This window comes from Catharus ustulatus, chromosome 6 (genome assembly GCF_009819885.2).
Source record: "Catharus ustulatus isolate bCatUst1 chromosome 6, bCatUst1.pri.v2, whole genome shotgun sequence".
Taxonomy (NCBI): domain Eukaryota; kingdom Metazoa; phylum Chordata; class Aves; order Passeriformes; family Turdidae; genus Catharus; species Catharus ustulatus.
In genome coordinates, this window is record NC_046226.1 from 34,535,689 (window position 1) to 34,560,597 (window position 24,909).

General features: G+C 44.5%; 1 protein-coding gene across 1 annotated transcript in view; it reads left to right on the forward strand.

Annotated features, from left to right (window-relative positions):
* Positions 1-24,909, forward strand: part of GALNT16 (polypeptide N-acetylgalactosaminyltransferase 16) — a 72,522-nt gene that overhangs the window by 38,640 nt on the left and 8,973 nt on the right. The window contains exons 4-14 of the mRNA XM_033061934.1: positions 6,293-6,360; positions 8,760-8,825; positions 9,865-9,986; positions 11,730-11,817; positions 12,789-12,873; positions 13,884-13,987; positions 17,429-17,555; positions 18,467-18,559; positions 20,630-20,713; positions 21,702-21,843; positions 23,081-23,197. Coding sequence (XP_032917825.1) covers positions 6,293-6,360; positions 8,760-8,825; positions 9,865-9,986; positions 11,730-11,817; positions 12,789-12,873; positions 13,884-13,987; positions 17,429-17,555; positions 18,467-18,559; positions 20,630-20,713; positions 21,702-21,843; positions 23,081-23,197 — 1,096 coding nt within the window. The remainder of the gene's footprint in view (positions 1-6,292; positions 6,361-8,759; positions 8,826-9,864; positions 9,987-11,729; positions 11,818-12,788; positions 12,874-13,883; positions 13,988-17,428; positions 17,556-18,466; positions 18,560-20,629; positions 20,714-21,701; positions 21,844-23,080; positions 23,198-24,909) is intronic.

Genomic DNA, 24,909 nt, shown 5'->3' on the forward strand with positions numbered 1-24,909 from the left:
TTATCTGCAGTTAGCCACTGTATGGCTCCAATCAGAGGAATCATGAGTAGCAGGAAAGGGTATCTGGGCCTGCATCCACAAGTGAGAACAGTCTGTGTGAGCTTGGTTTGGAAGAGCAAGGGGGGACCAAAGACAACACTGTGTGTTGCTAGGTGCAGTAAAGGGATGGAGGCTTGGGAGGGACTGTGTTCCATAAACAGAAATAGGCAGCCAGCTCCCTGCTAGGACACATGTTACAGGAGCTGAGGCTGGCTCAGTGCAGGCAGGAGCAGAGCTTGCAGTTCTCTCAAGCACAAAGCGGTGAGCAAGTCTCAGGGAGACTGAGCCCTTGCTCAGGATCCCTTGCTGGTAAACAGCTGCTGAACCTGATGGCCCACCAGGGCTTTGCACACAGCTCCTGCTGAGCCTGCAGGACACTTGCTATCTTGTACCAGTGTCTCCTCATATCTGAGTATCAGCAGGAGCCAAATCTAGCTGAGTAAATAGGTGGCATGGGGCCTGTCAGCAACCCCAAATAGACAGAAGCTTGCAGTCATCTGTACCACAAAGCCATGTTCCAGCTGCTCCTCCACTGCCCTCTTCCATCATCCCCACAGAACCCAGGGAAGCTCTTTTCCTTTTAGTTCCCACAAAAAAATGCCCTCTGACTTCTATGACTTACAAAGTAATTTCTCACAGAGTCCCTGAAGCCTGCAAGCAGGCCCAGGAGCAGCCTGTTGAGGCTGAAGGGAGAGTGAATTGTCTGTGTAGCAGTTGGAGTGATAGTATCACTAACAGGAATGCATTATTCATCATTGCCACTTCTTCCCTTGACAGGCCCTGTGGACTCAAAGAAATGTGCTATGTGAATAAAGAACAGGCTTTTTCAAGTTTGCCTCATGTCTAGAAGGCTAGGTTTCTGCTACCAAGTTTGGCACTATTATGTTTCCAGAGACCTGTTTATATTGCATTGACATGCTTTGTCTTTTTATTTCTATCATTTTCTTTTCGTTTGAACCATACAATGAGTTCTACAGAGTTACTGCCCAGAAAATGGGCAGACTTGTTTGGAATCATGGTGCTGTTAGGGCAGCTGGAGGAGATTTCTGCCTTTTCAGTCATAGGTCAGACAGTAAATAGGTGCTGAGAAACCATGGTAGTATGTCCTCCTTTTTCTTGTCCTGAAAATCCCAGAACTGGACATAGCACTTAAGATATGATATTACCAGTCTCTTAGATGTGGTGTCCTGCAACCAAAGGCCCCAACAAACACCTTAAAAAATGGGTGACTCATCTATTCACATTGGTCCCTGCAATGCTGCTGCCACTGGCGGAGTGCTGTTGTGAGGAACTGGCTGCATTCTGCCGTGAATGGTGTAGTGGGTAGAATTTCCTGCCAGACCTCTGGCTACAGCCTCATGAGGCATCCTGAAGGCTGAGTTCTTGGGCTCTACGGTATTTGCAGTGCCACACAACCAAGCAATAGCTAGTAGCCTTGTCTTTGAGCACTGGATGTTTGACAGCCATACAGAGAGGTGAAGGTTCACGTCATGGCTGCACTGCTAGAAGAGGCATAGGTGCAAGTCTGATTTACAGGTTGACACTGATGTTATGGAGGGATTTGACAGAGCTCTTCAGGGCCTCCTCTGTAACCTGAGAGTCCCATCTTTCAGCAAAACTCATCTGAATGTGGCAGGCCGAATTACTGCTGTGAGTGTAATTGTTGCTCAAGTCACATACACAGTCAGTGCACCAGTACTGTGTAATTACTTTGCATCCCTGGCACTTCGGGATAAGTCAGGTATCAAAGGGACAGGACTGTTCTGTTCTGTTGGGTTTATGACCTGGCTGTGAGTCTGCTGAGGACCACAGTGATATTAAGCCACAGGAAGCATAAAATTGCACTGCCTGCTTACCTGCTGACTAGTCAGGCTTGCAGCTTGTCATTATTTCTGTATCTGCAAGAGCTTTCTTAGACCAGGTAGAGCATGATTATTTGGATAATTAGAATGAATCATTTGAGATGCGTCTGGTGAAAGTTTAATATGATTCCACTGTTATTATGGGCCTTTTCCCAAGTTCAGGTATTATGATTACACTGTGGAGATGCTATAAGAGAAATGTGTGTGAAGGAGGAAAACTGATGAAAATGAGCAGCACTAAAAGCAAAATTTTCTATGTCTGAAAACATTTTTAGAGTCCTAATCTTTTGAGGTGAGTAGTGTGGGAACCCAGGATATTCCCCTGGCTTCCCTGGAATCTGGGCAGGGGGCTCAGATGCCTTGGCAAGGTGCCCGAAACCCCTGTGAGTTCAGTCTAAGTCCCTGGGAGAAATTACCATCTTTATATGAAGAATTACAAAGTCACAAAAATAAGTAGAGTATAATTTAGAGCACTAAAAGGTAGAAAAGTGAAGTTTTAAAAATTGTTTATATTAGGGGTCTGAACACAAGATGGAGGATTTTTGGTGTAGTATGTCTTTCTTCTTCTTCATGTCATCCATCTTTTGGGTTAGGATGTCAATTCTGGATTGGTTTAAGGGAAAACTGGACAATGCAATGTAGGTGTCATGTATTGGAGATTAATTGTAAACAATGTATGCGTAATTTAGAGTACAAAAGATAAGTCCTGCCCTGGAGGGCAGAGAGAAGAGCCTTGAACGAAGTGCAGAGTGGACCGCTGTAAGCTAGAGAGAAAATTCCTTAGATAAGAAAGAATAAACAACCTTGGAAACCTGAGAAAATCAGCTTCTGAGTCTTCCTTCATGTCCTGCGTGCTTGGGCTGCAAAACAAGAATTCTCAGACCACCATTAATGTACGGTGAGTGATCTCAGGCCATTAAAGAGGTCACGCAACCCACAGAGTAGAAAATGTTTTACCATTGAAATTTTCATATGTGAGGTCTTCGCAAGTGTGGCTTTTGAGTGTCTGAATTTAGGCACTCAAAAACCAGCCATAAGACTTTGGGAAATTCTAGAATGAAATGTGTGAAAAGGATACTGGGATTGAACAGATCTTAAACCTAGAGGGAGCCCAAGTGTGCTCCCCTGAACCAGATAATGGCTTACTGCAAGGTAACTCAACAGAGTGGCAGTGCTGGTACCAAGACATCTTGGGAAGAGACCCAGGGATGATACTCCTGCATCACAGGCTTATTTCAGGGTGATCTAAACGTGGCAGCTCTAGGGGCCAGATCCTGATCTGCATACTTTTCTTGCTAACCTTATGTGCACTGTGAACACATGGACTTAAACACCTCTGGCAGCTCAGCAGTTGCCTACTTCTCCTTCCTGTCCCTGGGATCTCTGCTGCTGGGTGGAAGCAACAGGAGTGATGTGCTGTTGTTGCTCCTTGAGGATGGGAGAAATGTTTGTGTATGAGGGAGAGGGGGAAATAAAGGAGTGACCATAAGGAGGATTAACATATTCCCTTAAGCAACCTGTTGCTTGTCCCTCCTGGTCTTCAGAGGCAACATGGGCTGCATACCTGCCTTCTAGTGTGGGCTCCAGCCATGTTTTCAGTGTAGGGGGAGACAACTGGTTAACAGCCAGAAAGAATCTAAAGAAGAGGAATAGGGGGAAAAATAGGAAGTGGACTATCAGACAAAACCTGTCAACATGCCAATTCAAATGGCTTGTTGCTGGCATCCTCAGTCCTGCAGGAGATGTGTGTCAGTCAAGAGCTACTTGCTTGCTTTGATCTCTTTTCTTGCTAGGACATAGCTGTCACTCTCAAATCAGTCACTTGCTTGGCATGCTGCTCTCCTTCAGAATCAATTGTCACTCAAAAGGCATTTTATGTGATTGATGTCTATGCATGATTAATCATTAAGCCATACCATCACCTGCTGCCATGACCATTTCTGCAGCAGAAGAAGTCAAGTGCTTTGTTGTTTGGTCCCTCTCTTTCTGATTTCAGGAAGTCATTATTGCAGGGACCTTTTGATTTTGGTGCAAATGTAAAGGTGAATTGTCAGGCTCTAAGTCAATGGATTTGAACAGCTGTCAGTGGTTCAGTGCTTATGCAGAGGGCCTGAAAAAATACTGATTAAGAGGATGCTGTTGTAATGCTAGAGCATTTGGTGTATCATCTCATTACAACGACAATTTGAATAATGACAAAAAATGATATTATTTTAGAGCAAAGGGAAGAAGAGAAACTATCCCGCTAACATCCAGAATAAACAAGATTAGCTGTGAACTCAGGGGGGATGGACAGAGGAGAGAAACTCATTGGCAGTGCTGATGTCACATTGATACACAAGAGCAAGGACTGATACTGAAAGAAGGAAGCTGTGAGAAAAGGTAAAGGAGATAGAGAATCCATGAGATGAGGGGGGAACAGTCTATGTTGCTGCTGCAAAAAACAATTATAATTTGGATTTTGGAATTCTAATAATACATTTCTGTGCCTATAAGTGTTTGTCATGGCAGTCTCTGCATCTCAGGATTACTAGTACTAATACTAGGATTGTTAAAAGGACAAGGATGACAAAGTGCAAAGAAGATTAAGTACCTTTCCCAAGGATCAACAGCAAGTTATTGCAGAGCTGAGAGAAGAACAGGGTACTGTACAATGAACTCCTCGAGGGATGTGTTCTCTCTACTGGGGAATTAGTGGATGGGCTAAGAACAGAGAACAACTTTTTTCCCAGTTACATTGAGTTGAAAGACCTGAAACTTATGGAGAAAATGTGAGTATTGCCAATAGTCAAGCTAGTGGAAGAAGGTGTACAATACCATTTTGTAGCCATTATACTGTGGTCTGTGTGATTTTGCATTGTGTTTGTACAGACAAGAATTTCAATGCAGAGCAACCTTGTAAAATTGTAAAATACGCAGATGGTGGTTGTGCTGGGAGAAGCTGCGCTTAGAATGGCTCAGGAACATCCTCCCACCCCACCATACTAGAGTATCCAAAGAGACATGAGCCAAGAGAAGCAAATGAGATTCAGTTTTGGAAAATGCAAGCTCAGTCATCTAGGGACATGTAAGTTCAAAATACAAATACTATCAGAGGCGTATAAAGCATGTGAATTTGAAACAGAGTGGGATGTGATACTGAGCAGCAGAACAGTCAGAATTTTGCTGTGTGAGAAAGCAGAAAACTCTTCCAAACTGGGGGAACTTTGGCTCTGTATTCAAAGCCATCAGTGGTGTTACTTAACAAGATGGTAATTTATTTCTCTGCACCTTCATTCCTGGGAGTATGGGACTATTCTTTTTGTCTATTTCCTGTATAAAACAACCACAACAACAACAAAATCCAAAAGAGAAGCCAGAAATTTTTCTCCAGTGTTGCTCAAAAGAGCAGGTGCCACTGAAATGAGAAAGGTTGCTAGAACTAGGAGGACAGTGTTTGCCTCTGTTTTTAGTATTAAAATTTGCATAACTGCCCTCTTCATTGATCCGCCTAAGCAGATCACTGAGCAACCTTGTTGAAGTTAATGAGGACCTGGCACAGAGGCATTGGAGGAGGCTTGAAGGGGGAATATGCTGTATGATGGTAGTAAAGCCAAGAGAAAGATTTGGAGAAGTTCATGGAAAAAAGAGTTCAAGCATTTTTAATGAATGAGACTGACAAAGAAGTCAGAACTCAACTGCTCAGACTCCAGAGTACCAGAGTGCTTTGATGTCTGAGGAGGGCAGAGGCTTTTCTCTGCTTTCCTCTTGTGTGTCCTGCAGATGCAAACTCATTGCAGACCCGAGGGTATTACATGGTGTGGTGCAACCAACGTGAGGAAAGGGGGTGCTTTCAGCAGGTGTGGTGCTGCTTTGAAAGACAGATGGGTAACATGCAAAAGAGGGGGAAAATCCAAATCCAGAATATTGACAATACTTCCTTCCAAAGAAGCGAATTGGTGAGAAAGTCTGAGCAGGTCAGACCTGTTGCATTGAGATAGAGCTCCTTGCTGGGGAAAGTGGCAGCTCTTTGTGCTCTCCAGCAGTGATGACTTTTACCCAGAGGCTGGCTGATGGGAATGGGCATCAGGCTGCCTTGGGGTAGGTGGTTCTCTCCATTTCACCTCTGTTTAGGGGAAGAGCATGCTGCTAGCTGGTCCAGGCAAGTCCCACGGTCAGCTCCTGGTTGTGGGCCCTTGTAAGGTCTGGCTGAGATGCCATAGCTCTCTCGGATGTTCTCACTTGTAGTTTGGTCCTGCCAATGGACACTTGTTGCAAGGGCAAGGTCGCTGCTTCCACTTTACTGGAGTTTGGTATTCCTGCTGTATAGCACAGCAGATTTCTGTCAGTCCTAACATTGTCATTATTATGACAGCTCACAAAGTGGCTTTTTCTTTCCTGGGTCCCTGCAGTGTTCTGAACCGCACCCCTCCCAGTCTCATCCAGGAGATCATTTTGGTAGATGACTTCAGCTCAGATCGTAAGTTTGGACCTATTTCCTTTACACTTACTTCTTGCCTTCTGTTTTCCTATTTTTTGTTTGCTCTGTTGAGTCCCCCTCTCTCATAGATTCCCTCTTGTCTGTATTCAGGAGAAAAAGAAAAGAAAGTCTGTATTTAATGTTCATGCATGACAGAGGCCAGAGTTTCTTCCTCTCTTTTTCTTTCCATTGTCAGCATGACAGTTTTTGCTAGGTTGCCAGAGATCTCTGTCAAGTTTCATTATGCACCACTTGGGGAGCTTTTTAGCACAGATATATAGGGAGCAATGGTGTACCTGAGCAGGGCAGGTACTTAGAGACAAAGAGGCAAGAAGAGGATGCAGTGGAGCACACAGAAAATTGCTGCCTGGTGTCCTGCAGGCAGGCTGAGGTGAGACTGGCTGCCTCCATGTGCCTGGGATCCCAGGTGTCCCTGTGGGAAGCTGTGGAAGAGTTACTGCTTTGGACAGCACCATACTTCCTTCTGTAGCTTGGCTCAGGGATGGAGTGTCTACTGCATCAGTTCCACCAGACCTGCAGACTGGAGGCTCTGGAGTCTTTCCATCTGTGTGATTGCTCTTGCTCCTGGCTGTTGTGTAGTAGTTGTGAAATGGTGGGGATAGAAGACTTCTTGCTTCTCCCATGATATGTTCTAGATTCAAGGACAGCCTAGTTATGTACCGTTTATGATAATCAATAATTACTCCTTCAGAGCACTTTACAGATAGCTGTGAATGCCCACCTTGGCCTGCTGAGGTAAGGAAGCAATACTATTTTGATTTTGCAGCTAAATAGTTATGTAGCTTTGGCCATAAAAAAAAGACATTTTTAAAGGTGGATGCTGAGATGAGGGATTTGAGTTTCTGAGGGCCTTACAGTGTGTTTTGAATAAGTGCTGAACTGTGCTCAGTGGTTTAATTTCAGTGTTTCTAAGCACTTCCAACAAACAATCCTAAGTGTTCCACATTCTGCACCTAAAATTTCAGTTCTTAATGGGCAAAGTGTTCCAGATCAACAAGTGATGGATTTCTGGTACCTGTTCTGCACAGGGTTCAACCAGAGAAACTCCCATTTAGTCTCCCCAGTAACTACAAAGATGTTTAAAAGGCTCCATCCTGTCCCAGCTCTTATTTTTTCACTGGCAGGTGGATATTTGTGGATATAGCCACTTCCCTGGGACACCTTCATGGAGGCACTTCAGCACATGTTTGAGGTCTTACACTTTGCTTTAATACCTGCCTCAGTTTCTCCAAATATACTGAGAGTCTGTCGTCTCTAGCAAGTAGCTACAGGCAGAGTGATGTGCTCCACTGCTGTGGAGTGAATGACTGGATAAGGGTTCTCCTACCTGATGTTGTGACTTGGCCAAGACAAGAGCATTGCCTTCCCTTGTAGCAGAGTTCCAGCAGAATCTTGATGCTCTGTAATTCCCTTGGATGATGCAGCATCTGCCAAAGTGCCAATGTAAGAGCAGTATTTGAGATTGCATGTATCCTTGAGAATGGAAATGATTGTACAGGAGCGTGCTAAGAGGTGCACTTTGGCTAAGGGCCTTTGCATTCTCCCCAGAGTGTCAGTCTGTGGGAAGATGACAGCAGGAAACAGGGGGCATGAGGCATAAAAAGGAATATGGAACAAATATGGAAATTGGAGTGAATTTGATGGAGCAAGAAAAAAGAGCAATTTAGAAATTGCTGTTCCTATGACATCTGCTAGGGCAGGAATAGAGAGGCTAGAGAACTAAAGACTCAGTGCTTGTTGGTGTCTGGCTGGAGCAGGTAACTGTTCCTCTCCCTCATCTTCCCTAGGGAGTAGATGAGGGATGCCTGGAGTTTTTGGCAAGCTGCCAGCAAAGCCCTTGGTCAGGCATCCATGTGTCAATGTGATGGTGTCTCCAAGGAAGCAGGTTGCATCCCAGTGCCTTTGTTAAATAAAATCAAGTGGAAACTGCCCTGAGAACAAATGTCAGGAAGTGCCCAGATAAGCCACTGAAGGCAGAGAGTGGATAAGATCACCTTGTTACAGAACTCTCTTTTCCTTGGCACTTTGGTGATTGGTGATCCCACTTCCCTGTGTTCCCTCCGTTTCATCAGTGCCCTGTGCCACGCTGCCAACACGTGCCCCATTGTTCTTCTGAAATGCTGAGCAGGGGAGATGGAGGCCTGGCTGCTCAGAGGACTGGGAAATGTGGGCTCAGCTGGCTGAGGAGGACAGCAAGCAGGCTCCTCTGTGTACTCTACAGGCAACAGCATTGAGGCCATCAGGCTGATTAATGTGATGTTAAGAGAAAGCAAAATTTCCCCTCCCATGGAGAAGCAGGAGGACAGTTAATTGGGGCTCTCTGTTGAAGCCAAATAATTCATGCATGTGTGCCAAATGTCTTTTTTGCCTTCCCCAAGCTGAGGATTGCCAACTCCTTACCAAGATTCCAAAGGTTAAGTGTCTACGAAACACCCATCGGGAAGGTGAGTGTGGAAAGCTTTCTATGTACAGAGATTTTTCCTGTTTTTCCACATGACCCTGATTACCTCCCAGCTGCTTACATGTTGTTTCTTAGGGTTTGTATTTTTCAGTATAAGCATTTGGAAGGTCTATGGAGGGAGAACACAACTTATCAACTCAGGCTTTAGAGGTCTCCTGTAATATTTAAATAATGAAAAGTGCTGTCCAGAGGCCTTGGCTGGAACAAAGACCACATTTTAAGATCTTTATTCTTAAAGATCCAGATATTAATCTTGTCCTTTTAAACACAAGCTAACTCCACTTTCAAGCGCAAGACAACAAGCTGTGTAGGAGTCATGGGAGAAGGAAAAACAATCTATCTATCATAAAGAGATACAATTAAGGAAAGTTTATTCTCATATCTGCTGCGTGCATAAATGACTCTGACTTTCCCAGCTGCTCTTTAGTTTGACTCACATGTGCTGGCTTATTTCTAAAGCTGTCAGTGCACAGAAGGTTTGGAGCAAGGATCTAGAAGGAGAGACAAAAATCACTGTTTAGTTCAGAGAGTATCCCACATAGTGGGGTGTTCTGTAAGAAAATAAGGAGTCATCTGAGAGCCAGGCCGATACCTCTGCAGGGCAGAATAAAGGACAAATGGGAATAAAGCAGATAAGCAGTAAGGAAGGCAGAAAGCAGGGAGTAAAATTTGGCCATGGGGAATTGGTGATGTTGGCAACAGGGTACTCTATGAGAGGGTGAGTGAACAGGCAGCAGCCAGGTGTCTGTGGGGAGGGCTGGAAGGGAAGAGTAAGAAGCCAGGTGGAAGTTGTGTCATGGACAGAAGTGACAGGAGGGTCATTGTGTGCTGGGAGGGCTCATCTGGCTGTCCCCAGGGTATGCCCTGCTCTGAAGCTGATCTCTGCTGCTGATGGAGATGTGATATAGGAGAATCGCCTGCTCTTCCCCTATAATGGCCACACAAAGTATTTTTTCTGAAGGAGGCTCAAATGTCTCCTTTGCTAACCTTCCTGCTCCTTTGCTGTCCCTTTCTCCTCGTAGGGCTGATCCGCTCTCGGGTGCGAGGAGCTGAAGTGGCAACTGCTGACATCCTCACCTTCTTGGACAGTCACTGTGAAGTCAACAGCGAGTGGCTGCAGCCAATGCTTCAGAGAGTGAAAGAGGTGAGCACCATGTCCTACTCTGGGATGGATGGAGCTGGCCTGTCCTGTGCTGTTGGATCCTCTGCCCTCACATGTGTCAGCAGAGCTGGTGAGAGCAAGGCCTGCCAAGGTACTCCTCAGGCAGGCTCTTACAGAGGAAGGTACAGCCTGAGCTGGATGGGATTCTGTTCTGCCAGTGTGACAAGGCAGGAGGTGCAGTGGTAGGATGCAATGCTGAATGCTGGAACCACCAAACTGTACCTTTTGTCTCCTGCAGGCATTGTGATTCCTCATCCTGCTCACCTGTATGTAGGACAGCCCCTTGGGCAGCATGCAGTGTGCAATTTTTCCATGGTTCCCATCTCCCTTTCTGCTTGACCCTCCCCTCTGCCTTGTCACTGCCAAAATTTTCTTTCCATTGATTTTCCTTCCCACTGAACTGCCACCATACATCACCTGCATGCAGGCAGCTTCCTATCACAGAGAAGCTGCCTGTGTGTGCAGGGATGTCCCTTGGATGGTTCACTTTGGCAAAGGATTGATGTAAGGCTGGAAGAATGAAAATGAGGTGGAAATATTAGCAGCTGTAGAGCTAGAGAGAAAGAGAGATTATACAGCTGTGCCATAAGAAAAGGCAGGGGAGAGGTGATGGGAGAAACCCTGCTTGCAAGTGGCTGTGATTGTTCCCCTCTGAAAGGAGGATCCCATGAAGTAATGGGCCTCAGGAGAAGGAAGGGGTGTGGATACCAATTTTTTAGTGAGCAGATTTCAAGTCAACCTATTTCTGACCTACTTCCTACATTTCTGATGTGCAACCTATTTCAGATTTCAGTCTTGCCTTAGCCAGTACTGGCACTGATTGGTTGGAGTAGTGGCTGACACACCAGGCTGCCAGGTGGGTGCTGGAGTCTCAAGCTGGGCAGACACACTCTGGCTGGGCAACCATCACAGCTCAGAGGGGAAAAAAATGTGAATCCTCTCACCAAGGATGTCCTATCCTAGCCAAGTGTGGTACATCATGAGGAACTATTGCAAGGCACAAAATGAAGGTTTGATAGGAAAGGATGCTGGCAGCTGTCCAATAACAAGGTGCTGTTTCTGGCATTGCCAGCTCAGTTTCATCTTACGTGTCAGCTGTCACAAGACTGTCTTTAATGCCCTGTTTCATGATGTTGAAAAATTGTTCAGCTTCTACTTAATGAAAGGATTCCGAAAGAAAACTGTAAATGTCTATAGGCCTTAATGGCATTAAAGTACTCACAATATCTTGATATTACAATATGTCATATGTATTATAAAGTTTCCACTATGATTCTTAAATGTGGGGTCTTGATTCATGGTGCTTCTTAGGAAAATGCTTTATTAGGGATTTGATAATTTCTAGGCTGATGATAATGAGTTAATTCAGGGATAGCTGAGCAGAAGTGTGCTGTCAATAGATATCCAAAGCAACACAAAATCCTTGGAACAGTGATGGATGCCCTGTGACTTGGGCAGGAAATAAAGATCTGTTTCTTAGCAGCATTCCTAGGTGTTGGAGTCTGACTCCATTCCCCACATCCATGGAGTGCAGATGCTAGTACCCACCCATCTCCATGTTTGGAATTAGTGCCCACAGATCCCTTGCACAGCTACCAGAACCATATTGGAGGAACCAGACAAAGATTTACGTGTACAGCTTTGTATTTCCTGATCTCTGGCAGCTTTGCTGGACATGCAAGGAAGCCTGACTCCTTTTTTCCCCCCTTTCTCTCTCTCCCTCAGGATTATACCCGAGTGGTGAGTCCAATCATTGATGTTATCAGTCTGGATAATTTTGCCTACCTGGCAGCATCAGCAGATTTGAGGGGAGGTAGGTATAATGAATGGTTTATGTAAGTTAGACCTGAGAGATGGTGCATGATAAATAAGTTGTGTTCTCTTCAGCTTTCCAAGAAAACAGAGTGATGATCTTTCCTAATGGATTATCTGCCCCTTTTACTCTGCAACTTGAAAAGTCAGATCTTTTGAAGTGTTAGAACAAAACTCAACTAGTATTTTCCCCTTGAACTTGAATCACTGTCATAACATTTACCAGTTTCAGAAATTAGTTAATTGATTAAATATCTCATGGTGTCCTCACTATACTACATGTACACTAGAGTCTGACAGGTCCTTCCAGGTGCTGCTGTGATCTGCTAGGCTATCTCATGGCATCTTCTGAAAAGCATTTACACCTCTCCCCTCACAGCTGACCCCCCTGCAGCTGTTCCTGTGTTTACCCCACTTCCTGGTGCCCTTCTACATCTTTTTGGCTGTGGCTCACTTCTGCACTGCTTGCCAGCCAAAGGCTACCTGTTCTTTGGCTACACTTAATGATGATATAAAGTTAGTGACTGTGCTGTGCTCCACTATCCACCACAGGCCAACTGTAAGTACTTGGTAATCTTGAAAGACGTGGTGGTTACAGTGATGTAACAGGCCTTTGTTCCCAGAATATATCACTTCCCACAATGTCCTTTATTAAAGCTTCATAGCTCTGGCAGACAGGGTTTGCCTTTGGTAAAACAAACTGTGCAGAATACAATTACATGACAACACTCTCCTGAAGGTGTGGACTGAAATTGAGGAGAGAGCTGTAATGCTTAAGGGATGATGGTACCAGGACAGAAGCTGGTGAGGTCTACATTAGGATAGGCTATTCCCATTTTGAGTAAACTGTGAGGGAGGTCAGGAAAGGAACATAGGGGTAACCTGTGATAGAAACGTGCAGACAATCACTGGAGCTAGTAGTACTGTTTTTACAATAAGAAAACCAATTTGCTATGTCTTCTTCCTTTTCAGGGTTTGACTGGAGCCTCCACTTTAAGTGGGAACAGATTCCTATAGAGCAGAAGATGTCCAGAACAGACCCAACTCAGTCTATAAGGTACACTCTGATGGGCAGGGTACACTTCTCCAAATACCTTTATTGAGCCTTCACCAGTGTGGCAAGGAGGGAACAGGGACTGCCTTGCTGAGGACAAAATGCCACAGTGTTCACATGGCGATGACAAACTCTTCATGTTATTTTCTTAATACATTGAGGTCTTTACCCTAAGTGTGAGAGTACTGCTCTCTGAATATTGTAAGAATAGCAATTATTTACTGCTGTGCGTGCCACCTCTTCTTTGTTTTTGTGTTCTCCCTAACTCAACACTCTGAATGCCTGAGAAACTGCTTTGGGTTTTTTTAATTACCTCCATCTTTCAGATGGAAACTGAAAAAATGAAGCAGATAAACAGTCATCCTGCATGTGTAAAGCAGATCAGAAGACTGAATCTTACCTAGTAATGTGGGCATAGTATTACTCCCACCTACAAATCTGCATGTGCAGGACAAAAGAGACGGTGTTGGCTGGAACAATTGTTGCCAGCCCCACCACTGCAGGGTACATGCATGAGACATGTAGAATGTAGCAAATCCTGATATGAGGAGTTATGGTGCTTCTCTGTTTAGGCAGACAGCTCCCTATTTGTAATATAAAATTATAATTTAACTCCTCTGTGTAATTTGTGAGCCTCTGTTTTGCACTCCAGAAGCAAGCAGCTTGCTAACAGCAGAGCAGTACAGGCAGCAGCCTGTCACACCATGTCTAATTGGTGAACACAGTCATCAAACAGTGCCCATCACCCCTTCACACTGAGCATATCTGTATAAATGCAAAAGACACAGCATTAATCCTGTAGTGCTTGCAAGACCATCTAACAAAGGCATGAGGATGATGTGGTGAGGGGGCATCTCAGAAACTGCTGCAGGCTCACATTCCAGCTCTACTATTTTTCTCTTTTAAATGAGGTATGACTTGTGACACCTGGATAAATTGTCCTTTAAAATTATGTTTGTGGTGCTACATATATGTGTGATTATTTTTTTCTAGATTTCTGCTTTCTCTTCCAGAACTCCTGTCATAGCAGGAGGCATCTTTGTGATTGACAAGTCCTGGTTTAACCACTTGGGAAAATATGATACTCAAATGGACATCTGGGGAGGAGAAAATTTCGGTAAGTTTAGGATGTTTCAAGGAAATGACACACTCATGCAGAACTGCTCCCCAGTCTTCATTGCTTACCAGAGCTTTTTTTTGTGAGAGATCTGACCAGCATGTCAGTGTAGGGTTAGGGATGTGGTCAGGTAGTCCCCAAAGTGGTAAGAGCTGTATTGCTGTCAACATAAAGTACACGTGATCAGGGCTATGCTCTCCTATAAGCATATGTGCTATTATACAGGAACTTCCACAGTACAAGAAAGAAAGAGGAACCTCCTGATATTTAAATTGTTGCTTGTTTTTGGAGAATATTCCTCCAGTTCTACACATGAGTCTGTGTTGCCCCAGCTTTGAAGTGGGTAGCCTCTCCTGCAGCCTCTTATACCTGTTCCTCTCTTGCAGAAAAGTCTGAATTGCTCTCTTGGCTTGATGGACCAGAGAGATATTTTTCTTAATAAAACAAGCCTCTTTGTAAATGGAATTTGGTTACAAATAGACTCAGAATGCAGACATTTAGAAGCAGGTTAGAGCATCACAAACATCTGAGGAATTCAGAGGCCCAGTGTAGTCTGACCACTCACATGCTGTTTTAGGGCATGGTGCTTAAAGCCATCTCCTTGCACTGAATAGTGGCATAGATATTCCAGGCATCTGTCTTTGCCTGTGTGAAGGGATGCTGCAATGTCACCAGGTGTTAATGACAAAAGCAAGATGAGTGATAAAGAGAGGTTCATGGAGACCGCAAGTATTGGGGGCATTCATTTTTCAAATGGTGCAGATGGAGTTGAGGAGATAAAAACCTTACTTTTTGTAGTCAACTTAAATAGACCTCTCTGTAGCCAATGCTGCAAAAAAACCCACAAAAACTGTTTCTTCAGGTTCCACAAATGTCACAGATTTGTAAATAAGACCTTTTAAAGAAAAATTTGTGTGGTGTTTCCTAGCACCTGGAGAACAAATTAGAAAGAATGAAATAGTCAGGAAGAGGACACTTGTTTCTTTGAACACAGCTGGGAGAGCTGCCTCTTTCTGAAATGCTTTCTAAAATCATTAAATAATATTTTGGGCTCAAGGTACCACATTTTAAAAACAAAATATCTAATAATGAGTGTTCTCTGTTTTCCCAGATCTTTTTTCAGTTTTATGGTACTCATTATATTAAAAAGAGATGTTAAATGGTGCTGGCATTGGAATCTCAGCAGTCCTAGCAGCATCAGCTAAGCACTGTGGCAGAATTAGCAGGAAGCCTTTACCTAAGCATTATGTCCCACAGGAGCAGCACCAAACTCAGCTCCTTGCCTCACTAGCCCTGCTCCATCTGCAAAGCCAGCCACTTGGCCATTCTGGCAGCCTCTGAGCTGTGACTGTGTAAAAGCTTTAAACCCCAAAGACGGAGAAAGAATATTTCTTTAGGCTTTTCTCTGTCTGCTTCTGCCCATCTGGGAGTCCAGTGTTGTAGTTTGGTCCATATGTCAGTACCATGATGCTAAGTAGAGCTCTCTGCCATAAGTAGCAGTAAATTATTTGCATGCTCACAGCCATTCTTCCATACAGAGCTGATCCAAACCACAGAATTACTCCACAGAATTTGCTTCATTCTCCTTGAAATAGCTCTTGTAAGGCCTGGCAGTGGCTGGGCCATGCTGTGTGCGACTCAGATGCATGTACAGGGTTTGCCAGTTTTGCCTTGTTAGGAGGTTTTTCTGTAAATTCAGTGTCTCCTGTCACTTGTCCCTCATCCTCTATCAAGTCTGTTGTTGCTGAAAGCAGAAGGATAGAAACCAATCTGGATTTGACAACAAAAAGTATTCATTTTCATTGAGGAATTCAGAATGGTTAATTTAACCTCTTAAAAAAACAGTTTACCATACTTAATTGAAAATTGGGGTTTCCAGTCATGGAAAATTGATAATGTTCTGAAACATCATTTTTACTAAATATTACAGTTTTGAGTGGGAAGGGACTGTTGGAACTAGGTCCTCATTTGTAGATGAGATGAGAGAATGGTTCTGTCTAAGATGGTGTGAGAAATCCTCTCTTTGGAAATGGACATCACTCTCAAGTCACACATGCCAGACTGAGAGTTTTGTTTTTGTTGTAGGCCAAAGTGAGTCAGAAGCTCATTCTGGGAGAGCAAGTGTTAGCTGGACACATCATTAGGCAGAAACTTATGTCTTAGGGGTTTTTTTTAATTTGTTTGTTTCTGAAACCCTCCCTCTCTTTAAATCTGGAACTCCCTGTTAAAAAGAATCTGAAAATAATTAGCTCTGGGTAAGAGTCAGGAGAGAAAAGAGCTAGTAAGAAATACTACAAAATACAGTCTCATCAAATAGGTTTTTTTTACTGAGAAGCTCCATTAAATACACCATCTCCCCCCACCCTGCAACTCACTGTTTGAACTATCTCTCAATATGCAGGGAGGAAAGCTGTGGAGAAGGATGAAGGTTGGGAAGATGTTAGTGTGTGTGCTTGGTTTCAAATGTCCATTAGATCTGGATATATAATTTCTTTTTAATTTCTAAGCATCAGAGCCACATAAATCAACCCTTTTGGTAAAGACTACCAAACCACCCAGCTAATTTTCATTTTCCTTCTTCCTTCTCTTTTCATCACCACATGAATTGAAGGTAGAAAACCCCTCTTGTGTGGCAGTGATTAAACTCCCGAGGACAGACCCATAAGCTTGAGCAAGGTCACATACCTTCTATGATGCAAATAAGTGCCTGCACATCAAAGCTCCATGCTCTTCTAATCCTTTAAAATGTTGAATCTAGCTTCAGGTTAGGGTGGATTTCTTCAAGTAGCAGGATTCTCTCTGTATTTTCATAGTTACACTACATGAGACTGGTATTTGCTCTGAGCAATTCCCCCAGTACAGGCAACTGCAACACAGTCAGTTGCTCTGTTTCCTTAGTAATAGAGCCAACCAAAATGAGAAGGAACTATTGTAGGGTGGGAAACATAGAGGTATGAGGGAGACGGCTTAGCTCTACACATTGACTCCCTGCACCCTCATCTTGTTCTGTTCTTTCCCCTTGTCTTCTAAAGTCCCTTTCTTCCTTGCTTTACACAGTAAATTTTTCCTTTTAAATTCCATCTATGTGCAGGGATGAGTGTAACAGAAGTCCAAAACAGGGGGTGTGTGTGGGAGTGGTCTCAGTCTGTTGCCAAATGCCATCCTGAGGGCCTGACATCCTGAGCAACCTTGAAGACCTTGTCAAGTGCAAAGGTGTCTCACTGAAATGAGACCAAAGAGGAGCAGGACTGGAGAAGGCTTGGAAGTCCCTGAACTGCAATGGTTGCCTCTATTTTAACAAATGGAGTAGTTTTTCTGCTCTCACCATGGCATTGCTTTCCCTGATTTTGCTATTGCAGGCAATACACCTAGAGTAGAGGGGTGAGAAAATTACTCTTCTTGGGACTGTTGCAGATGTATGACTCTTGGGGTCTCTTCCAGAGCTCTCTTTCCGAGTGTGGATGTGTGGTGGCAGCTTGGAGATCGTTCCCTGCAGTCGAGTGGGACACGTGTTCAGGAAGCGCCATCCCTATGACTTTCCTGAGGGCAACGCACTGACTTACATCAAGTAGGTGCTGGGTAGTTCCTGGTAGCAGCCAGGCCCCCTCCGTGTTGGGCATGTCTAAATAAATCTGAATTCTTTGATGTGCTTTTGCTTGGTAACGGAGAACAGCTTGTGGCTGAGCATCTGTTCTCAAGGGAAGGATGAGTTGCTGTTTTCTGTGAACAAAACCTGTTCCCTTCTCTGCTGTTTGTATTAGTGTCTCTTATTCCTTCTCAGTCTCTGGTGGATGGGGAGCAGGTTGCCAGAGAGACACCCTGGCCATTCACAGATGCTGCCCTGTGACATGTGCGTGGGTATCAGCAGTGCTTGGACATCTCTGTTGTCTCTGAGCTGTACATGCTCTAACATAAGCCCTGAGGACAACTTCTACTGCAGGACAGATGGGAAGAGAGAAGAGATGAGACAAAGCGCTTGACAGTGAAAGTGGTCAAGCACTGCTGCAGGGCCCCAGAGAGATGGTGAAATCTCCTTCACTGGAGGTTTCAAAATTCAACCAGTCAAAACCCTGCACAACATGACCTAATATGAAGCTAGTCTGATTTGGGCAGGAGGTTAGAGGCTAGACAGAGCTGCTTTCCAAGCTGAATTATCCCATAACACTATTCTAATCTGGGAAAAGGGGTGCTGTAAATGAGTGTGACTGTAACAATCAGGCCTGGTGTCTCTGCAGAGGGAGTATGTGCGAAAAAGCCATGGTAAACTATGGCTGTTAAATTTTTAACCTTTGAAGTGTTCTTGCAAGGCTTTGTAGACTTAACGCATTCAATCCCTATCCATCCATGCTGCCCACTCGGTTCTGTGTTTGGGACTGTCCCCCAGTAGCTCCTGGCAGACAGGCCTTGGCTCTGCCCCCACAGTGCCTGCTCTGCCTCAGCAAAGCATCTCCTGAGCACAGCATCTGCTGTTCCCTGCAGGAACACCAAGCGCACAGCAGAGGTGTGGATGGATGAATACAAGCAGTACTACTACGAGGCCCGGCCATCAGCTATTGGCAAGTCCTTTGGAAGGTAAGCTGCCCCAGACCTTGGCAGGAGGGCTCTAGTAAACCCCCTGGTAGCAAGAAATAGTTTTTAGGTCTTCTCTGCGGCTAAAGTGTGAGAAATAGAGGTGCTCTGAATACCCGGCTTGCCAGGGAGGTTGTAGCTTGAGTGTCTGGCTAATGAGGTTTGATTCTAATTTGCTTTATTTTTTCCCCAGTAACACTGCATAAATCAGTTGTTAGCAGAAGGCCAAAGGGATCTGTAATGAAATTAAAAGACCAGACATTTCAGGTGGATAGACAGGAATATTTTTCCATCACAGCATGCAGCTGTTGTGGAAATGTGAGCTGTATCTTGAATTTGATCTGAAGTTCTTGTGCAGATGCAGAATCCCAGGGCAAGCATGGCTGGCTGGCACATGAGGCACGCTGGACTTGGTGCACTCCTCACTTTCCTAGTGGATGGAGGGTAGTTTGCCTGGTTGTGGGGCAGGAGAGAGCATGGCCAATGCTAAGATTTAGAAACACAATCTGCAGAATTGTGCTTCTTACAGCACCTTTGTTAAAGCTGTCTTCAGGCCACGTGGGATTCAGTGTTATCAGCTTAACAGTTCTCTGTGACCCAGAAATCAGTGATGGACCCCAAACCTGGGATGAGAGGAGAGCTTGCTGTCTGTATTCTCAAGCCCCTATGACTCCCAAATAAATGTAAAAATCCCAGGAGTGCTGTATTTCTGTGGGTTTTTTCTGCCTGTGAACAAAAGGCTATTGTTGTATCAGTGTAAGGACTTGGCAAATGTGGTTGTATCTCAAATGTGTAGCTGTGTGCACAGGATGATGATGCATCTCCTACTTATTTATGACAACCAAGTCACTTTTCTTGCTGTATGCTTTGCTTTATTATAGTGATGCATTACATATCTTCATAAAAATCGCTGTGCCTACCTAATTTATCAGTCCTTGAGCTGACTGCAGCAGCTGGGATGGAACCACATAGCAAGTAACCCTGCTGATTGTGAAGGAAAGCAGACTATTGCATATTGTATGTGGATATATTGCTCATGTGTTTTAGTGGCAAAATCTGCAGTTTTGTTTGCAGAGACTTCCCAGTGACTTTACTGGCAGCATTGGCTGAATAAGGGCTGAAGCAGAGCATTTGATTTCAGGCAATTTCCTGAAGTAACAGCTCTGTGAACCTACATTAAATCTAAATGATAGGGTGCAAGTGCCTTTGACACCATCACTGACAATTTGGCCTAAAATGGACCCTCCTTCCCCTCAATTTTGATGTGGATATAAAATCTAAGAACATTCCCCTGAGGTGTGTGGCCTCATGTATTTGTACAGTGGCCTCTGTGCACTGGGGATGGAGAGGTGCGTAGGTAGAGTTGAAATTCCTTCCCAATACACAATGTAGTGTTACAGCTCAAAGACAAGAGCTCCTGGTTTTGCTGCTCAGTAGGACTGCTGGAGGGAAATCCTTTTCTTCAGCCAGCTAAAGCCAAACAAATCAGCAGTGGGAGGACTGCCACAGCAGACAGCTACTGAGATGTTGAGTTAATCTCCCCTTATGCTCCCACCCTTCCCCCAAACTGCTTAAGAACAAATAATTAAGTTTTCCAGGTCTCAGTTCTCCAGCCTGAGCCTAGACTTGCTGCCATGAGCTAGAGACATCGTCTGTATGTACCTGAGCACAAACACTTTCTAGGCTTTTCAGCAGCTGGTTGTTGTGCAGGTTTCATGGTATGCCTCTACAGGGGCACCCAGAGGCAGAAATGCTTTCCTGATCTTACAGCAGTTTTACTGCAATGTATTATTTAACAAGGCAGGACCTGGGCCCTACCATTGCTCTGAGCCAAAGAAAGTGCAAGAACAGCTCTCTGAAGGTGTTTTTCTTCCATTTCTATTTCCTGTCACTTGCCTCTCTCCTCCTCTTCACCTCAGGTCACTGCTAGTGCTCTGAACCCAGCTACAATTATGTGGGAGAATGAGTAATGGCAAAAAGTCACATAATTTCCCTCAAATCTCTGGCCAATCTTCATTGTTCCCCTCCCTCCTGTTCACTGCCTTATTCTCAGCAAACTGCCTGTGTTTCCAGTGTTGCAGACCGAGTGGAGCTGAGACACAAACTGAACTGTAAATCCTTCCAGTGGTATCTGGAGAATGTCTACCCCGAGCTCAAGTGAGTCAGCTCTTCACTTGTGGAAATCTCTGAAGGGTTTGGGAGGTGGGTCACAATGGGAGGATGAGCCTGGACAGCAGTGGGCAAAAGAGACACTTATGCTTGGAAAAGGTTTTCTCTGCTCTTTTTGATGAGGAAACCTCCTGTTTTCCTGGCTTGTATTATCATAGCTCTGCAAAAGGTCTGCCTTCTGTTCTGCCCCCCACAGCTGTTCCTTAGAGATGTGCAACAGTGATGTTTTCAGAGGTGTGGGGTGTAGACAAGTGCCAGAGTACTACACCCCTCCCAGTTCTGGCTTGGTCCCTGCCCGTTGGATTCTCTGTGTGTGGAGGGAGTTGTGCCAAGTAGAACTGGACAGCCTCAGTGCAGAGGTTTGGGTGGTTCAGAAAAGGCTCTAAGGAATGCCAGAACCAGCTGCCCCTGTGTCACACAGTAGTGTTGTCTCCTTGCTCAGCTCAGAGGCTGCCTGGGTAGAGCTGTGTTTTTGAAATGTGCAGACCAGCACACCCTGGCAACACATCTTTACACCTCAGTCTGTGGCTGGCATGAGGGGAGGCTGAAACATCCAGCTGTAGCCTGGCTTTGACAGAGCTTTCCTGCATTCCTACCAATGAGGCAAGAATATGTGTTAGCTGGGGAGGAGACTGGAAAAGGGGGAAGAAGAAGCAGAAGAAACCATTGTGGATATGGCTTTTTGCTGGAAACAACCTCTTTTGGAATTTCAGAATCATCATATTAAACTGCTTAGGGGTACCCCTGAAGATTCTGGTATGCCTTCTGAAACAAAAAGGTACCAGTCCTCTGACCAAGTTCTCACTTGATTTTTGCCTCCTCCAGGTATTTCCAATGGATAGCATGATATTGTTTATTTGCTGTCAAATATAGGGAACTGTGTTTCAGTCAGGGGCCAATTAAGGCCTTAGAAATGTTTAAGTACTTTGGTCATTTCTGTGTATGAAGTACCATGGAACTATCATTTTACTTCAAGGATTCCTGAAAAAGAGTTGGTTCCAGGAATAATTAGACAAGGAAGAAACTGTCTGGAGTCTCAGGCACAGGATACCACGGGGAATGTGTTGGCTGGCATGGGAAACTGTAAAGGGACGGTGAACAATCCACCTGTCACTCAGGTAAGGCAGGCTTCAGTTTGGTGCTTTGCTCCTGCTCCAACCCTTTTTATTACCTGAATGAAGAGGCATCTCTGGCCTTGGTGGATTGACATGGAGGGGAAGCAAGGAAGAATTTGACCCTGTAATGATTTTAATAGTAAACAGAAAAAGAAGCCCATCTCTCAGAGCTCTGTTGGCTCAACAGACTCAGCAGTCAGGCATAGAATGTGAAGGTTTTCATCACTCAGAGACAACAGCTTAAATGTTCAGGGAGTGACAGACTCATTGAGAATCGTTTTAGGGCTGTGCTTGGCTAGTACTCTGGGATGTGGGTAAGAGATTTTTTTGGGATCAGAAAACATGGCTTACTCTGCCAGCTCAGCTGTAGCTGCAGATGACTTAAATTGTGCTGTGTGCAGATGTGTTTCAGTATAAAGCACAAATAGAGTTTAAATAGCTGACCCCAGTGGCAGTAGTGTGGTGCAGTTCTCCTAAGTGCAGTGGAACTGTGATGGTATACACAAGCTGAAGATCTGCACTCAGACTCTGCTGGTGACTGAAAAGAGCAGGGAAGCATCCTGAGAAAGTTAAGGGTCACAGCAGGGTATTTTATGCCAGAAAATACATATTCATGTCTGTTAACTGTTGGAAACTAGTTTGCAACCAGCATTCAGTTTGCCATTTAACCTACTCATTGCTCTGTGTCATTACCATTTGAAATCTCTGAAACTTACTGCACTTTGTATTTCTTCCTTGGGGAAAGCATAGTAGTAACATTTGATTGAATTAGGTATCCATTTAGTCAGAGGAAGAAAAAAATGAATCATCTTGTCCCTTTTGCATGCTGGTGATATATGGATATGCGTGCATGTGTGTTGTTTTGCTTGACAATCTTTGGGTCCCAAATACCTGTTACAGAACATGTCTGCTGTGTGAAATATGCAGAAGCAGTTGCACATCATGTATGTCAGGGCATGGGTTTCTCCTTGCTGTAAAGCTGCAGATCGGAGAGTTGGATGGGTTAATCAGACACTCAGATAGTGAGGGGAGCTAGCTGCAGGCTTTGAAATGGTCATGGGGCACCAAGCCTGAGCATAAACTTCTGATCAGGTGACAACTGCTGTGGTCGTCTTCCCAGGGAGCCTTTCATTGAAAGACAACAAAGGATAGAGGTTTTTAAAATATCTGATAGAAAAAGCTCTCTCTGTCATCTGATCACTGTTGGGATCCTAATGGAACTTTTCTTCTTATTCCAAAGGAGTGGATATTCAGTGACCCTCTAATTAGACAGCAGGACAAGTGTCTTTCCATTACCTCCTTCTCTACTGGTTCTCAAATCACACTGGAAGCTTGCAATCAAAAAGACGGCAGACAGGTGGGTAACTGTGCACCTCTTTCTCATGTCTTCATTGCCACATACCGGTGCAGCTACATCAGTGCAGCCAGCAGGGGCAAACCCAGTACTATCAAAGCACATTAACAGTCCTTTCCATCTTCTGCATCTCGCTCTCTGCTGTATTTCCTAAGCTTGGATGTGTGAGAGAGTGTGTGACCAAGCAGGAAGAGCAGTATGTGGGTGTCTGCTCTCCCTGGGCCCTTGGTAGCATGGTTGCCTCCAGCTCAGTAGCACCCCTACTTTGCTTCTGGATAAATTTATGTGCAGAGAGATTGGTGCATGGATGAAGCACAGCACCAAAGAGAGGTAGGTGAGGCAACTGCTTTGAGATACCTAAGGGAAGGGTGGTGTGTGCTATCATTTGTTTATTTAAGCGGGAGAGCTGTGTTCTTCTTTGTGCTGTCTTTGAACATGTGAGCAGACCTTTAGAACTGAGTGCATGCCACTCAGGAAATACTGGCTGACATAAAGCACCGTATGTTCCACCTGAACTGCTCCCTAGAGGAAAAATACACAGCAGCAATGTTCCCAACAAAATGCAGCTCTGACTTATGCTGTTTCCAAGATATGCTTCCCTGATCTGTCAGGACAAATCAATCATTTTGCCTTACAGCACTAGGTAAGGGATGGCTTCTGCAATAGCAAGGGTGCCCTCAACAGAGATGTCATGTGCCTTTTTATCAGAACTGGGCAAAGCACAAAAGGGAGCAACACAATGCTGGCAGATTGGACTTGTTTCATTCCTAGTTCTCATGCTTCTCTCTACACCAAGAGAGAACAAATTTTCTGTCGTCTAAGGCTGTGCTGACTCTTTGACATGTCTGTTGTTTTGATAGCCCAGAGATAGAAGACAGCTCAGCTTTGACCACTACTTTTGTCAGCATCTTCTTTTGTCAGTACTTTCTAATGCTATATGAGTCCTTGAAATTAGTTCTTTCTGAAAAGAAAGCACTGAAATCCAGTCCTGCCCATTTATGGAAAACCTGTGTAGACTTTCCTCTGGAGGGTTGGTTAATGCAGAAATGCCTTGAAGAATTGTCACCATGAATATACTGGGAAAATTCTGAGTTTGGATTAATCTGCGAGGGTATCCCAATGGGCTGTGCTTTCCTGCTCCTTCTTCTTGTTGGCAATCACTCATCCCATTGCTGTGTAATTAGGTCACTTAGCTTCTCCTTATGTGCCTCACAGTATTTTCCTCCCTGGCAGCAGAGAGGACTTTAGCAGCTGCCAAAATCAGCTGTCTTTCCCTGCTTTCTCTGTCACGGAAGGTCCCTCAAGGAGGGTCGAGTCCAAGCTGTATCAGAAGCCAGAAGAGAGATTAATCCTCAGTAATAAAAGCAGGCTTATCCTGCTGCTGGAATAGAATTTATTGAGTCTTGGTATGTTGATTATATACAGGCTCATTATAGAGACATGCACACACTTAAGTGTGTGAGCTGTTGTTTTCCGGTACCTTATGTGTGCAAACTGCACTTACATGAAGGACTTGACCTAGCAGATGATTTAACCAACTGACTCTGAGCAAGGATTTTGTGTAAGAATTTCAAATAATTAGAGACTGATTTGAATTTCAGCTGCTGTTCCAAACTGCCTTGTGGCTGGAGGGATAAGGTGGGGTGAAGTGGGAGAAATGCATTTGAATTTTTAATGTAATTTGTGTTGAAATGCTCCTAAATGTTGGGGTCTTT